The 17815-nt window shown below is 39.5% G+C and overlaps 1 protein-coding gene across 2 annotated transcripts in view; it reads right to left on the bottom strand.

Annotated features, from left to right (window-relative positions):
- The window catches only part of POU6F2 (POU class 6 homeobox 2), a 405681-nt gene extending 403716 nt beyond the window's left edge, over positions 1 to 1965 (bottom strand). The window contains exon 1 of one of the 2 annotated variants that reach the window (XM_026674834.2): positions 1680 to 1965. In XM_026674834.2, the coding sequence (XP_026530619.1) occupies positions 1680 to 1845 (166 nt within the window). In that variant the 5' untranslated portion in view covers positions 1846 to 1965. The remainder of the gene's footprint in view (positions 1 to 1679) is intronic. The other variant, XM_026674833.2, reaches the window with a different exon arrangement.
- Positions 1966 to 17815: the final 15850 nt, after the last annotated feature.

The following is a 17815-nucleotide window of genomic DNA, read 5'->3' as shown; positions in this document are numbered from 1 at the left end:
ATTATTTTAATAGTACTTATATAGAAATTTTATATTAAAATTAGTAGCAGGGAAATGATAATCAGGAAAACATTTTTTGGGGGGAAGAAAAGTATGAATATATGTATTCTGAAGCAGAAAAGTACTTTTATTTATCTCTTCCCTTCAAAACATATAAACATTTTTTTAAAATTACATATTTATGTATGTAATTTATGTTTACACATTTGAAGAATCAAAATGTATTCTCTGCATTAAAATGTTTGGTAATTGGACATTCCTATGTGAGAAAATTATTTTTTAAAACCTGTTTTTGTACAAAAACAGGAAATGATGGCTTATACAAAGAATTACATATTTCAGCTACAATGATGTAATTTTCTTGTTACAGTTACCTGATTCTTGCGCCTATATGTTTTTCTAAAAAAAAACACAATACGGCATATATTCTTATAAATATTGCATGGACTTATTTCTTGCAAAAAATATTTGGTAGTTTCATGGTCTCACAAAATTACAGACATTGTATCTTCAATTTTCTCTGAGATAAAGAAACAATATAATTTTGATTGTTGTTTAAAGGTATATTCCTCCCTCAAACCTGACATTTTTATAAGATGCAAACTATACATGCTATAGCATGTTTTTCTTGAAATTTTGTATATGATAATCATATAAAGAATTCCCTGAGAAGCAATGGCTATAGAATTGAAATGTCACACTGGACTACACAGCATTGCTCCAGCTCAGACATGTATCAACATCTATCACTCAAACACACTCCTAACATGCTTTATTCCCTTTTCTGATTAGAGATTACAGTTGCTTGAGTTGTCTTACAGAGTATCATTGGTTTGAATGACAGATGCCCAGGCTAGACTGCTACCCTTATTTTCATTTAGATATCAAACCAATATTGCTGAAAAGCTATTAGGTCATAAGCTAATTGTCTAGTTGTTTAAAGCAAAAAATACTTATATTCATGCATCCTCAGAAACAGGGATAATTTTCAGCTGAAATGAAAATACCTTCTAAGAAGTCAGAAAAAGTATTCTTGATTTCCTTCCTCATTAGAAATATGTAAGATTGATTTCTTAGATTACCCCCAATCATCTAAACCATCTTTCCAGAATGTTATAATAATATATAAGAAAGAAGCATTATTTCTATTCCTATTTAAAAGAGATTCCTATAAAAAGGAGAAAACCCTATTGGAAATACTTAAGAAAAGTTTACAATACCCACAGCTTCCTGACAGGTCATTTTCATAGTGAAATATTACCCTTTGGTTACATATTTGTATATTTCAGTTGGTTACCAATTTCTTAACAAATCAATACATAACAATAATCAATTCTAAAAAAATAGTTATATCTGTATCTCAAAGCAAAAGATAGTACATAACAAACCATTTGCATGGAGAACAGTCTTGCTGCTGTCCCACTGATTTCTATGGGACTGATGCATGCAATTTGTGAATTTCAGTTAAAATCAATGAGGGCGTGCTATTCCTCAGGCCAAACTCTGATCAGTTAGCAGGCACATACTCTCAAGCAGGACAGAGAAAGCTTGTGTCCACTCTCCTTTCCCCAGAAGTTGGTTCTTCCAAATATGAAAGCTTTATCTGCTTTCTCTCCTCTTCTGGCATCGAGGCAGAGACAACTACGGCCCCCAAACACAAAATACCTAGACAGACTTACCGAAGAGCTTGCTGGGAGTGTCCTCGTTGTCATTTGATTCCACAGGCTCAAGCTGGGACTTATCCAGCTCGTTGTCTGAAGCAGCTGCCTTGTCCTCACCTCTCAACTCTGCATTCATTTCACTCTGCACTGACAACAAGAGCTTACTGACTTGTCCAGTTATCATTGGATCCTAGGATGGGGGGGGAAAGAGGGGGAAAAAGTGGTAGCTTTGATGTGCGTATTCTGTCTTGTGCGCTCTCTCTCTTCCTCCCTCCCTCCCTCTCTTTCTCTCTCTCTCTCTCTTATCTCTTGCTGCTCCTGCTGTTATTGCTAGCTGCAGTCAAGTGGAGAGCTATTACAGATCCAATGAGTTTTCCATTACTCCCCACCCTATTAAAGCTCAACTAGCATGTGAAAGATTCTGGATGCTTTGGAGAAAAACTTCAGTGAAAGCTACATAGGCAACCCAGTTTTAATTGTTGAGATGCACTTCTTCTGAATGTTTTTTTATACTTCACTCTTTAATGTAATGTGGTAAGAGGGAGGGAACTGCAAGCTCTATGGTCAAGCAGTAAAAAAAAAATGATAATACAGAAATGTTCTAGAACACTTGCTCAAAAAATTCACTTCTATAACATTAATCATATCAGAAGAAAAAACTACACAGTAAAAATAACATTTCCAGAACATCCCACACCAATATTTTAAAAAATAAAACAGAAATCTTTCTTTTTAAAAAATATTTTATTGATATTCCAAAGTTTAAAAACATAAAATAAAACTATATGCATTGTTATCAACATCAAGACATCTTTTACATTTCTTTATTCTTTCTTTCATTTTATCACATATATAAAACAAGAAGAAACACTCATGCATTATGTTTTGGGGTTATTAGGCTTCAAAAGTCCCTAATCCCACGCATATTGAACAGATATATATAAATAAAATAAGTATATTCACATTCTTAAAAAAGAAGAAAAAACTTGCAATGGATACTTACTAAAGGTTTATAATCATTTTTGTTTAGACATAATTCCATCAAGCCTACACACACACACACACACACACACACACACACACACACACACACACACACAGAATATAGCAATATATGTATGTAGTTTTAAATATTTCTTGATTATCAGAATATATTGAATCTTCTCAGAAGACTGAGGAGAGGGGAGGAACAGTTTTAAGTTTCTTAACATCTATCATTGGTTTTGCCATTAAATCAACCTGAGTGGGCAAGTAACCTTTTCATGCAATTTCCCAACTATTTATTGTTAAATTCATGCCTAAATGGTTCTTATACACAGAACAGGTGACCAAGGTGCAAGTAGGTTGGTTAGCATGTTTCATCTGCCCATTTGTACATTGGTCAGTGATTGCCTAAAGGGTTTTTAATGTATTCATGTTTGAAAAGTGAATTTGATATGACACATGATAATCTATGAAAATGTTAATCAATACAAATAGTTTAAGATGTCATCAAATGCACTTCTTTGGTCAATACTCATATTGCCAAATACAATGTCACTGTCACTAGGGTTTAATTTGCACAGCCTTAAGTATTGGACTCTGTGCATCGATGCACTCTTCTTCAAATACTGTAGGTATTTAAATAGGTATTTTCTCCCTATTTAAAGCTAAAGCACTTGTACATTTAGTTCAAGCCGAATCCTCCCTTTTGAATACGTTGATAGGTCCACTGGAGGGCAAAATTAATACTTAATTGAATCTCACAGTCATCAAAATAATCAATACTTTTTTATTATTTATTCTTTACAGTCTGTTGACTGTTTCAAATCTCAGAGGAAATGGGGTGGTAGGGAAGGATTCATGGCTTTGAAACACTGTCATTTAACAAGGTAATTTTCAGTGGGACATTAGGGGTTGTGAAACATAATAAAACAAAAATGGTGGCTTATAATAGAAAAAAAGAAAAGAATTATATTTCTGCCATCTAACAAAACAGGATAAATAAAAAAAGAAGCGAGTGCAGGGAGAGAGAAAGGGAGGTGGGGGGAGGATTGGCTGCCTTTGAAGGGTTTTATCATATCAAGAGCAGAGCTGAGCTTTCATAATGCTGACATTTCTCATCCTGACAATCCTAAACAAGTGGAAAGGATGAGATCGGAGATATCATCTTTCATCACATTCCCCAGCTTAAGAACCGACATGACAGCTTCTCTCCCCTTTACACTGTTAATTACTAAATAAAATACAACTCTCTGTCAGCATTAGATTATTGCAGATAGCAACCACTAACATTACTCCATGGTTGTTTTTCATATGGTTATTGTTTGGGGGCTTGCTTGTTTTTTTTCTTTTAACTCCAATGATACTTACCCTCAATTTTCCAAAAAATAAATTAAGCTACTTTTGGCTTAAAGTACTTAAATGTAACTTGTTCAATCATGGGAAAATCTGCAACATTTCTGGATGAAATACTTAACTAATCCAGATGCATAAATTAGTTTGAATTTGGCAAATATTTGAAGAAAACTTGGATGAGTATATATCTGGGCTTAACTTATTTTCTAGTAACAGTATCTGCTACATTAAATGTACACTGCTCAAAAAAATAAAGGGAACATTTAAACAACACAATGTAACTCCAAGTCAATCACACTTCTGTGAAATCAAACTGTCCACTTAGGTAGCAACACTGATTGACAATCAATTTCACATGCTGTTGTGCAAATGGAATTGATGTTATGGACTGGCCCGCCTGTTCCCCAGACCTGAATCCAATTGAGCACATCTGGGACATCATGTCTCGCTCCATCCACCAATGCCACATTGCACCACAGACTGTCCAGGAGTTGGGGGATGCTTTAGTCCAGGTGTGAGAGGAGATCCCTCAGGAGACCATCCGCCATCTCATCAGGAGCATGCCCAGGCGTTGTAGGGAGGTCATACAGGCACGTGGAGGCCACACACACTACTGAGCCTCATTTTGACTTGTTTTAAGGACATTACATCAAAGTTGGATCAGCCTGTAGTGTTTTTTCCACTTTAATTTTGAGTGTAACTCCAAATCCAGACCTCCATGGGTTGCTAAATTTGATTTCCATTGATAATTTTTGTGTGATTTTGTTGTCAGCACATTCAACTATGTAATGAACAAAGTATTTCATAAGAATATTTCATTCATTCAGATCTAGGATGTCTTATTTTTGTGTTCCCTTTATTTTTTTTGAGTAGTTGTATATAGCTTATTATTCAAATAATTTATATTTTATCATTCCTCTATGAAAATTGACATTTGTATTACTTTTGCCCAGTTTCCAGTGGTGGGATTCAAATTTTTTGACTACTGGTTCTGTGGCTAAAGTGGCTTGGTGGGTGTGGCGTGGTGTGGCTTGGTGGGCATGGCAGGGAAAGGATACTGTAAAATCTCCATTCCCACCACACTCCACTAACCTGCTTCCCAGCTCCATTCTCCTGTGCAGGGCAACAAAAGAAGATCCAGTCAATCAGCTGGGACTCGGGAGGCACAGAATAAATGGGGGCAGGGCCAGTCAGAGGTGGTATTTGCCAGTTCTCCAAACTACTCAAAATTTCTGCTACCAGTTCTCCAGAACTAGTCAGAACCTGCTGAATACCACCTCTGCCAGTTCCAGTTTATTACTGTCAAAGACCAGTATAAGCAATGAACAAATCAGCAACAATTTAAGCCTAGGTTAAAATACATTTATAAAATGACCTAATTAGCTTCTAATAAGTAAGATCCAGGATACATCTATGTTAAACCATACAGTAAACACTAAAAGTATATTAAATAAATAATATATAAAATTACAACATAATAAGCAAATAAAATTTAAATCAGGAATAAAATACATTTCTAGAATGAGCTAACTGGCATCTAATGAGTAAGATACAGAATAGAGTCCATATTAGATCATAATATAACACTAAAGTTATATTAGTATGATTGTATCAAAAATTACAGCAAAATATCTAAAACTATTAATATCTATGAAGTGATATCTAAAATATAGATACATTATAATGACAAGGAATTTATTATGGGATTCTGGTCCATCAGGGTTTGATGGATCCTGTTCTGCTGCACAAAACCTAGTTACATGTGTTGTAATCAGAGTATTTCATCTATGACCAGGATCTGGGCATAAACTGAATTAGATGAATAGGATATCAACTATTGAGAGAAAGTATGAATCTGGTTCTGATGTCTCCCAAAGACAGAATAATAAATTGAAAGGAACCTTGGAGGTCTTCGATTCCAACCTCTAGCACTTAGGTCATTAGAGATAAGTACTCCAAGATTCTTGACAGAGTTTGGATAATCAACAAGGTCTTGACCATTCAGCCTGTATTTTATTTTCTGATTTATTTTTTATTTTTTTTGCCAATATGTAGGACAGAGCATTTATTTGTTGAGATTTGAAGTTGCCATTTGTTTGACCATTCTGATACATAGTTGAGGTCTTTTTGAAGGGTAGCAGTATTGTCTGTGGTGTTGAAAAGCTTTACATCATCAGCGAAGAGAACTCAGTTGCTCTTGATATGATCACAGAGGTCATTTATGCAGAGTATGAAGAGAGTTGGTCCTAGGACACTGCCTTGGCGGACACCACTGTTGACAGGTACAGAATTTGATAGGACGCTCCCAATTTTGACCATTTGTTGTCTGTTTGACAGGAATGCTACTATCCAGTTATGCAGGTGTCCAGAGATACCATAAGATTTTAGTTTTAGGAGTAGTTTGTCATGTACCACTGAATCAAAGACTTTACAGAAGTCTATATAGATTGCATCTATTGCTTTACCCTGATCGAGTTGTGTAGTCCATATGTTTTTACAGTGTAAGGGTGGCAGATTACATGATAGTTTTTTCCTAAAACCAAATTGTTTATTAGAGAGTAGGTTGTTTGTTTCTAAGTGGAGGATGATGGATTGGTTAATAATTGATTCCATGACTTTACAGGTGATGCAGCATAAAGAGATTGATCTGTAATTTTTCAACTAGGCTGGGGTCTCCCTTTTTGAAGATGGGGATAACCGTGGCTTGTGACCATAGTTTTGGCAAGGAGCTGGTCCCGAAAGATTTTTCAAAGATTATGCTTAGTGGTTCTGCTATGGCAGTGGGTAGCTTTTTAAGAAGTAGGCACATATTCCGTCCAGTCCAATAGATAGAGATGGTTTTAGATTGCGTAGTGCTTTTTCAACATTGTCTTCTGTAAAATTAATATGTATTAGATCGTTGTAGTTGTCTGTGGTTCGACTAGGAAATACTGGGTATGATCCATTGCTGTTTACAAATACTGAGCCAAAGAATGTGTTAAAGAGGTTGGCTTTAATAGTGTCGTCGTTGCAGTCTTTACCATTAGGTCCTTTCAGGGGTGAGATGGACCTTGAGTCTTTTAGTTTGTTGTTTACAAAATTGTAGAAAGCACGGGTGGAATTGGTGCATAGAAGGTTTTCTTCTTGTTTAATGTGATAATTGGTGCATTCAGTTTTTATCTGGTGGCATAAATTTTTGTATCAGCTTTTGAAGTTGGCAACGTGACCAGATTCATCTTTCTGCCAAAGTGATTTATTTTTGGATTGAAGCTTCCTTATTGTTTTGGGTAATTTGTTTTTTCTGGTTTTGGGAGTTGTTAATGGTACATATAGTTTGATGACTCTTTTGACTTCAAGTAAAAATATGTTGTAATGGTCTTCGACAGTATTGCATCCAGAGAATAGAAATTGCCAATCCAGGGATGAGAGATCGTTGTTTATAAGATCATAGTTGCCTTTTTTGAAGTTATAATTGGGGATTCCATCGTTGTGATGATTTTTCTGTGGATGTATGTTGAGACAAAAGTCAATCATGTTGTGGTCACTGTTGGAAAAGGGTTCTTTAATTTGTATTCTGTAAATTGAATTCAAACTATTGCAGAAGATGAGATCAAGGCAGTTGTTAAGTCTAGTATTGTTGGTTACTAGTTGTTCCAGTCCCAGATTTGTTACTGCATTGTAGAAGGTTTCATGTGTGGGTTCAGTTGTACATTTGTTTAGGGTCCAGTTAATATGAGGTAGATTGAAGTCACCAAGAAAGATAAAAGCATGTGGACAGGATGCTGCCCATGTTAGTAGTGTGTTTAGCTTGTTTACATGTTTGATGTCATAATCAGGGGCTTTGTAACATAGTAAGAACTGAAATGTGATATTTAAGGACAGTTCACAGACAATGGTCTCAGGAATAGCAAGCTCCTGGGTAACTTGGATGTTTTTTAGATGTAGGGACTTTTTATAGAAGATAGCAACACCACCTCCTCTACGGATTACACGATCTGATCGGTAAACATGATAGTCTCTTACTGTGGTAATGGAGTCAGGAAGAGATGCGTTGAGCCATGTTTCACAGACAAATATAATGTCGAATTTAGCCGTATTTAGTAAGAGGAGAAATTCAGTTATTTTATTTACAAAGCTTCTTGCATTGAATAGCTTGCATTTAAGGCCAGTTATGGTTGGAATAGAGGTAGTTAGGGGCATGCATGCCTAGTTTTGAGTGATGTTGGATTGGATGGGGTGGGGTTGGATGCGGAGTTGTGGGTTGTGTGACTTTCTTTTGATGCAATCAGCTCTGTTGTCAATGTATAAGTCCTTTTCTCCATTGTCTAGATAGTTTTTGAGTTCTGCGTGGAGTTCACAGGAGAGGATTCTTTGCAGTATGGATAAGTCTGGTCTTGAGCAAAGTTTTTTGTGGTTGGAATTGGTTTTTGCAATGGCGTTTATTGTATGAATGAATATGTGTTTGCTGGACTCATTTTTGCATACAACTCTACAAAATCTTGGGGCCACAGAACTGTCATTGTATTTCCCGTTGCCATCTCTGGTTATTTCAATGATATCTTCAGGAGAGATGTTTGTTGTATTTGAGTTGCTTATGATATCACGAACTTTGGTGATGTCGTCTGATTCGTTGGTGTCTTTGAGACCAAATAAGATGGCATTTGGATGTTTCTGTTCACATTCCATGGTGTCTCTGAAGAGTAAGGAGATATTATTTGTGGAATTATTTGAAGGGATAGTAATTGTTTGTGGCTGTGGTTTGGTGGTTATTTTTGGTTGTAGTTGTGATTGTAGTTGAGGTAGTGGTTGTCGTTGTTGTGGGAGTTGATTTTGAGCTGATAGGTACTCACTTATCTGTGCTGTATTTTTTTTTCAAGATAAATTAGGCTTGCTTGTATAGTTGTTTCAAAATGTGTTGCTAAGCGTTCTTCTATTGAGTGAATGAGTGATTCTATGCTTTCAACTTTGTCAGGTAGGGTACTCAGTTTGTTTAGCTTAGGAGAGCATGATGGACATAGATAAAAGAATGTATCTGAATTTTTAACCATATCAGCAAGGGTTTTGTTTGCATTTAAGCAGGCAGGGTGGGCTAGATTATCGCATAGGCTGAATTTGATGTACATTTTGCTTTCGTTGATGGTTGCAAGACATTTGAAACATGTGCAGGAGTCTGGGAGGTCATTGGTAGAGATATTTTTCTTTTGTTTTGGTTTGGAGTTTTTGGCTGGCATGGTCAATGGCAATAGTACAGTAATCAATTACAATGGCTAGTTAGTGTGATAGGTAGACAGTTACTTAATGAATGTTGGTAATTAATAAATGTTAATTGATATGTTAGAGAACAAATCAAAACTAAGGTTGCTTATTACTAAAAATCAATCAATCAATTGGTTATTCAAATCACTCTAATCAAATAATTTTTCTAAGCAACAAACAGCCTAATTTATTACAGTAATTACAAAACACACTGGTTAATTAAATTCACTAAATCACTGATTTTACTAATCAGATATTCAGTAATTACACTATATGCACTAAACACTCAATCATACTAATCAATAAAAACAATAAATCAATTGATCATTTGATAAAAATTAATTATTTTAAAGAAATTGATTTTTTGAGATAATGAAAGTAATGAAGTAGTATGAAGTAGTATTGAGAGTTAGTAAGTAAAGGGTTAATGCTTTGTTTTGTTTTGCTTAGCTGTTGCTGATATCTGAGAATAGGTTTATAACCCTTGATGAACTGGCAGGAGGTCTCTTTTCCTGGGCTGTTTGAAAACAATCAGTGAGCAAGGGTTTACACTCTCTTTCTTGTTTTGTAGATTGAGTTTTTGAGATAGTAAAGATGCAAAGATGTTGAAGGGGAGATCTCTGGTCCCTTCTTCAGCAGAGATAAACAGAACAATTCACTGGGAGGCAACAGAAAACTTTTTGTTTTGTTTTTCCTTGATGAATGGGATTTCTGGCCCCCTCCTAGTTAATTTAAATACACTTTCAAAGTTTGTTGCTTTTAAGAGAAAGAGAAAGAAAGTCTTGCACTGGCAATTTGAACAGTTTATATTTTTACTATGTAGACTCAGATTTGTATTGAGCATTTGTTCCTGGTTTCAATATACTTCTGCTTCTATCACAGGAAATAAAATTGCTTCCAATCTTAACAGGAGTTCAGTTGTAACAATACTTCCCTACTTATTGAAAGTCCAAAGTTACTGTCCTTTTAAAGAGGAAGTCCAGATTAGTAATTTGGTGAAGAGGGAAGAAGGAAGGAGGGGTGGCAGGGGAGAAGCAGTCTGTTTCACACCCTGGCTGCAAACGTCTGAAGACCGACTCACAGCTCCCGGTGCTCACCGCCCTGCAAGGATGGGATGAATCTCACCGTCTCACTGCCCTGCAAGGATGATCGTTGAGCCCCCTGGTACTGGCGAGCCCCACCATCTTACCTTCTAGTAAGGATGGGTCGAGTCACAGATCATTGAGCGCTTTTGAATAGAGCACTCCCGAACTTAGTGCCCACCGAGGAATGAATTCTTTACTGGCGTGCTGGTCAAGGCTGGGAGGAATTGGAGATCTCCGAGTATTTTTGAATTGAGCGTTTGCTGAGGAATGGAGCTTTTGATATGAAAAGGCTTACTTTCCATCCATTGCTTCTTGTTCTGTCTTCAGGTGCTTTGGAGAACAGATTGGCTCCCTCTTCTTTATGGCAGCTTCTTAGATATTGAAAGTCACTCGTACTCCTTCTTTTTATTAAACTGGGTGTTGTATTGGTCTAGACGGACACACCAGGCAGACACAGGAGCTGAAGAATAACGTTTCTTTATTTGAAGCAGTAACAGATTAACGTGGCTGCCCAGCTGGGCTGGCAGCCGGCTGGCTGGAGCCGGGCCCCAACTGCCCAGCTGATGCCGTTTGACAGCTCCTTATATAGTCTGCTGTCAAACGGCACCAACCAATGGGAACAGTAAGATGGTCCCGCTCAAAATGTGGACCAGGTTGAAGACTTAGCTAGTCAGGGACACAACACCCCTTTCCCCTAGCTAAGGACATGCGCTGCCCAGCCTTTTGGGAATACAATGGTATAACCAGGAAATTGAACTAGTGAGGAAATTGAACTAGTGGCCAGGGAAGAACACTTGGCCTGGGAAGGAGACCCTGACAACGTGGCAAGCAACCCTGCCCAGGTGACCTCCCGCCTGTGGCGAGTAGGAGAACCCCACATCCCAAGGGTTGTGGGTCAAATACTGACAGCTGCCTGCCTTGGAACCAACGCTGCAGAGATGGCAGGTCTAGCTGTGGCTTGCACAAAAAATGGCACCCCACCTGTCACAAGGCAGGAGCCTGAGAAAGGGAACCAGATAAGATGGTGAATAAACCTGTCTGGTGACTGCCTGCATGGGGTAGGGCAGAGGTGCCTGAACCCTAAGGCTGGAGGCTCATTGTGCTCTCCTGGCCCCCTTGGGGACAAGAACATCCAACCTCCCACCTACCTAGCTTTCGCCCCCCTGGGAGTGTAGTGCTAATGACAAGGGAGACAAGCCAAGGTGGGAGAGACCCTGGAGAGTGGGTGCATGGAACTTCCTTGTTCAACGCCTGACACCCCCTCCCCTAAATACCGGATCCATCCCCCAGAGCCATTGGAAAGGGGGGGCAGAAGAAAATTTTTATTATCTGCATCTCTGCAGAGCCAATGGCTGCACCCATGTCCCACGATGGTGAAAAGCTTGAAAATGGAGAAAGTCCTGGAGCTGAACGCAGCAGGCCCACGAAGAGCTGCACCAGTAGTGGGCCCATCGCTCGGCAGCCGGTGGAAGTCGAGGAGGCGCTCGGGCTGTCGGGCGGCCACGGTGGAGGCGGCAGCGGCGGCGATGGCCGGGACGGGAGGCGACTGCAGCGGAGGCCGCTTGGCGGCGGCTGCGGAGAGAGACGACGCGGCTGCGGATGGCGCGCAGCGGCGGCGGCAGAAGAAACGGAGGCCGCGGCAGCGGCTTGGCGAAACAGCGGCGGCGGGAACGGAGGCGCTGCTGGGGGCGGCAGGAGAGGCAGCGCGGCGGCGGAGCTAGCGACGGCTGTGGAGGCCCCGCGACGGTGGCGGCAGGAGAGCTCGGAGCCGCGGCAGCGGGCGGCTGGCGTAGGCTGCCGCGGCGCGCTAGAAAGAGCAAGCGCGGCGGCGGCTGAGCGAGGCGCGGCGCGCTGAAGAACGGAGCAGCGCGCGCGGCTGAAGAGCGGAGGCGCGGCCCGGCGGCTGAGCGGAGGCAGCGGCGGCGGCGCTGAAGAGCGGAGGCGGCGGCGGCTGAAGAAGCGGAGGCGCGGCGGCGGCAGAAGAGCTGGAGGCCGCGGCGGCAGTAGCGGAGGCGCGGCGGCTGGCAGCGGAGGCGCGCAGCGGCTGGCTGGCATGGAGCGGCAGCCGATGGCGGCGGCTGAAGAAGCAGTGGCGGCGCGGCGGCAGCGGCGGCGCAGCGCGCGTAGCGGGCTGCAGCGGCGCTGAAGCGGATGGCGCTGGCGGCGGCGCAAGCGGAAGGCGGGCGGCTGTGGCAGCGCGGCAGCAGCGGAGCGGAGGCCGCGGCGGCGACTCTCGGCGGGAGCGGCTGCAGCGGGCGCCGGCGTCCTTGGAGCGGAGCGGCTGTCGGGTCGCGCGCGCGCGGCGGCAGCGACGGGTAACAGCGGCCGGATCGGTGGGGGGTGGAAGTGTAGTCTCGCCGGCCTTCACGGCCTTGAGCGAAATCTGGACCTCTGCTAGAGGCTGTAGGCTTTGCGCTCTTGGCGCCCACGGGTGGGGTTTTTTTCGCCAGCCTTCACGGGCCTTGAGGCGCACGTCTGTTCCTCGACTGGGGAGGCTTTTCAGACTTCTGCACTTTTGGTAGCGCTAACAGGGGTGCCTTTCGCAGACGGGAGGCTAGAGTGCCTGTCAGACAGTAACTTTCTCCTCAGCTCAGGGAGACTTTCTCTCAGCTCAGGGAGACTTCCTTTTCCTCAGCTCAGAGACTTTTCCTCAGCTCAGAGACTTTCCTCAGCTCAGAGAGACTTTTTCTCAGCTCAGAGAGACTTTTCCTCAGCTCAGAGAGACTTTTTCTCCTCAGCTCAGGAGGCTCTTTAAATTTGGCGCGCGCAGAGACTGTCCATGGCTCCAGACATTCTGTGGCTTCAGCTCTTTCTTCAGTGACTTAGCTTCTTGCCTGGGTCTCTCTTCTGACATCCCATCCTCGTCGCCAGTGTTGTATTGGTCTAGACGGACACACCAGGCAGACACAGGAGCTGAAGAATAACGTTTCTTTATTTGAAGCAGTAACAGATTAACGTGGCTGCCCAGCTGGGCTGGCAGCCGGCTGGCTGGAGCCGGAGCCCCAACTGCCCAGCTGATGCCGCTTTGACAGCTCCTTATATAGTCTGCTGTCAAACGGCACCAACCAATGGGAACAGTAAGATGGTCCCGCTCAAAATGTGGACCAGGTTGAAGACTTAGCTAGTCAGGGACACAACACCGGACATATCCAATTCTTCACATGTTTTAGCCTTTAGCCCTAATAAATCTTCTCTGCACTCTGCACCAGTGATGGGATTCAAAATTTTTTACTACTGGTTCTGTGGGCGTGGCTTGGTAGGTGTGGCAGGGGAAGGATACTGTAAAATCTCCAGTCAGAGGTGGTATTTGCAGGTTCTCCAAACTACTCAAAATTTCTGCTACCAGTTCATCAGAACCTGCTGAATACCACCTCTACTTTGCACTCTTTCAGAATCTTTTTATATTGTAGGGACCAAATCTGGATGCAATCTTCCAAGTTGTATACCGAGGCATTATTAAATGGTACTTACACTAAAATTTTATGCCATCTTTATGCCTGTTAATGCCTCCTAGAACTATATTGGCTTTTTTGGCAGTTGCCACACACTGCTGGCTCATATTTAAATGGCTGTTGTCCACTAGGATTCCAAGATCCCACTCACAATTACTACTGTTGACCCATGGTCTGTAGTTTCTACCTCTTTGGAATCACAAGGGCAAATTCTTTCAGCAAATGGAAATGCACATGGCATCAGGCAAAACAGAAAGGTTTTGATGATTCTTTATAGCTATATAAAGAGAGCTGACAGGAGTGATTATATATCTGCTATGTACGGCTGACAGGAAAATTGGGACTTTCTTTACATCTGCTTGCTTCTCCCCCTCCTTTATCCTTTGCTTTAGGGTTTGTTTCACCTGATCATGTCCCATCTTGAGAACTGGAAGAAGGAAAGAGAGTAGCCTATCTATAAAAGATTGATTTCAACAACCTTGATCTATATGGATTGAAAATTCTCCTGACGCTAAATAATGCTAAATTTTGAAGAAAAATGTTGAGCTTTTACCAAAGATTTATAGAAATTACACTCTTAATTCAACTTTTATTATAACTGTTTAATCATAGATATGAGTTGAAACACAGCATGGAATCTGGAAAATTGCTCTGCTAAATTTGGATAGTAACTTTTCCAAACGACTGAAAAACAAAACTGATGATTAACCAAACTCCCACAAAGGGCCAGTGATGAAGCCTGAAATAGTTTAAGAGAGGCTGGAACATAATTGTCCTGAGGATGGCATTGAGAGATCTTTGTCCTGTAACAGCAGCATATTCACAGTGGGCTTTACTTGAGTCAATAGCATACATAATTACTCTTAAAAACTTGAAACTACACACTTCTTCCATTTTATGTCATTTATGTTCCATGAACAAAGTTTCAGCCTTTTGGTAAAAGCCATAATATTGGTTTATTTCCAGGTTATCCCCATTGCAGTATATAGATACATTATAATGACAAGGAATGTATCCAACCCTTTGATAACTATTGCCAAAAGAAGAATTGGCACATCTGGCACGTTAACTGTAACTCTGAAAATCTGCTCCTCAATCAAGTGTCACCTAAATCCAGTGGCATTTGAGGTTCAAGAAGTACCCACACCTGCAGACCTAGTCTTTAAAAAGTCCAAGCAAATCTGGAAAGGACTGAACTTCAATTCCATAGATACATTGGCACCTCTGTCACAACCATAATCCCTTCCAGGACTTCAGTCACAATCCGATTTGGTCGTGACCGGAAGCAAGACTGACTGCACATGCACATTAAAAAATGGTGCAGAAGGGGAAATTGCCGCGGCTGTGTTAGATCACCACCCAAGGATATGTTCGCAACCACCTGAGGATGTGTTCATGAAACATTTAGCAGATTTTTTTGGTCGGCATCCAATTTGGTCATGGTCAGAAATGTTCATGACCCAAGATTCTACTGTACCTTTCCTTTTAATCAGCAAGATGTCCCTTTTTCTGGATTTAATTCCAGCTTGTTCTCTCATATCCAATACATTTTCAAGCATCATTCAAGGATAATAATCATTTCCTTAGAATTGGAAGTAAAGCTGGGTATCATATTTTCATTAATGGTACTTTAATCCAAAGATTTGAATATAGATTCTGAACAGCATCAACATGGAAAGCCATATTATACCAAAGATCATAGATTGAACTATCAAACAGTAGTTTCCAGAAGACAAAACTACTGTAAAATTCTCTCTGTCATCTAACTCAGATGGATACCATTAACATACAACTAAGAGTACTCTTTCACTAAACAATAACAAAATGTTTCTTTTTTAAAGAACATATCTGTAATCATTAAAAAATTCATTGGATGTTCTAGTACTAAGCTTTTGAACTAGAACTAAATTTCAGAAAATATTCATTAATCACTTTAATTGAGCATCATCAGAATTTAAGTGAAAAAGATATTAATTTCATGCTCAAGCTCATGGAGAAAACAAAACCCCAAATTTAAGAATCTCTCCTAAGTTACTATTTCTTCTCTCAGCAACAGTCTATAGAATGTTACCTCTTCACTCACTTTCATGGCACTTGATGACTTTTATTCTGGTGTTTCTCTGGTATAAAACTGCTGATGTTTTGTTTTTTAAAAAAACGTTTCACTTGAACCAATCTCCATCAATCAGCCATATTCTCCTGCTGTAGCATCTTACGCCAGAATCTGGTGTCTTCAACATTTTTCTTTTTCCAAACATCCCCTTGATGGTTTTGTTGAACAATTTATTTCATCATAACTTCATAACTATGAATTAGTCACTTATTGTCTAGAGAAATTTGTTCATAATTCTGCTCCATTTATGTTGGAAAATAGATCCAAACTTAAAAAAAAGTATTCGTCATGATTTTTGGAGTGTATATGCAATTTTTTACAGGCTTATTTTCTTAATTTCAAACTACTAAAGACAACTCCCCCACTGATCCTAAACAAATAAGTTCATATATTCAAAGACACATTAAGAACTCAAGTTGAACAGAAATAAATCATAATTCCCTTATAGAAGAGGGTATGCTGGGGCAGTAATTCAATGTAACTAACACAACATTGAACTACGTAACAATTTATGTAACTAACTTCCAGGGTTTTCTACCTATTTGCAGGGGTGGGATTCTACCAGTTCTATCCGGTTCTATTGAACCCCTTGTTAACTTTCTAAGCAGTTCTGCTAAAGGGTTTCACTTTATGAGCAAGAGTTGGCTGTTTAACAGATAATAGATAATCAGAGTTGGAAGGGACCTTGTAGGTCATCTAGTCCAACCCAAGTGGGAGACCCTACACCATTTCTTTTTTTTTTAAACAAGTTTTATTAATTTCAAAAACAAACAAATCATCACCAACCATTACATATTTGAACCTTTTTCCATTGTAAATTTTACAAGTCAGATAAAACCTTATCTTATACAATACAATTCTATTTTAAACCATTTCTAAATGAGCATAAAAACATCTCTTGTCCTCTATTTCTTTCTGACTTGATTATTGTCATTCTCTTTCTGTGTTTCTAAAAGGTTTCACCAATACTTCTCAAAAACATAAACAAACACAAACAAACATATAAAAATCTTTTAGTAAAGTAACTTGGCCCCGGTACCTCTCTTTATATGGGCTTTAATTATATTCATGCTCATCTTAGAGATCATTACCTATTTTGTTTACCATTCTGTATCTTCTATATATACTTCTCCACACATTTCACTCTTCATAATTCTATCTTGTTCAATCCATCTTAATTTAAATCATTATATTTGTATCTTTTGCCCATCCTTTATTATCCCTCTATCTCATTCCTTATAATGAAAAAAAAAAAAGAATTTCTCCTGAAATCTCTAATCAGAGTATGATGCCTTTCTATCCTCTCCCTAGATATTAAATTAACATTTAAAATGACACCTAATATCCAATCTGATTCTGCTTGGTACATTCTATCTATTAATTTTTACTTTTAATAACAATAAAAACAGAGTAATAAATCGGAAATGTTTAAATACATAGTATCCTCCTAAATACGTAGTTAAATAATAGATCTAAATAATAAATCTTATAGCATTCTCATTGCCTTTCCCTTCAATATTTTATTACATTTTAAAAATCAATCATTATTAAACATTTCAACATTTTAATTTCTTATTAACTCTTAAGCCATTCTAATTTTCTATTTCTAATACAAATATTACAATACCGTCTTATGTACCTTTGCAAAATCTTTTTAAAGAAAATTTATGCTTTACCCTTTATCCCTGAAAAAGATTCCTCTTTTCCCATCCAATTTTAAAACTTTGTGGCTTTTCTCCACCTTTCCCTTTCTTTCTTCCCCCACCAGATCTTCCTACCCCACTTCTTCTAACCTCTGTCTTGCTGGCATCCCTTCTCTGTTGTATTCCTTTTTCTCTTGTTTGCTATCATTGTATTTATTTTGCATCATATTTTTCTCTTTCTTAAATGTTTTTTTAAATCTTAAGTCCTTCATTTTCCTCGCTTCCTTCC

This window comes from Notechis scutatus, chromosome Z (assembly GCF_049901735.1).
Source record: "Notechis scutatus isolate UNSWTSFEM ecotype Mainland chromosome Z, rNotScu1.2, whole genome shotgun sequence".
NCBI classification, from domain to species: Eukaryota; Metazoa; Chordata; class Lepidosauria; order Squamata; family Elapidae; genus Notechis; species Notechis scutatus.
The sequence above is the reverse complement of the archived record's forward strand: the minus strand, read 5'-3'. Positions and strand labels throughout refer to the sequence as shown.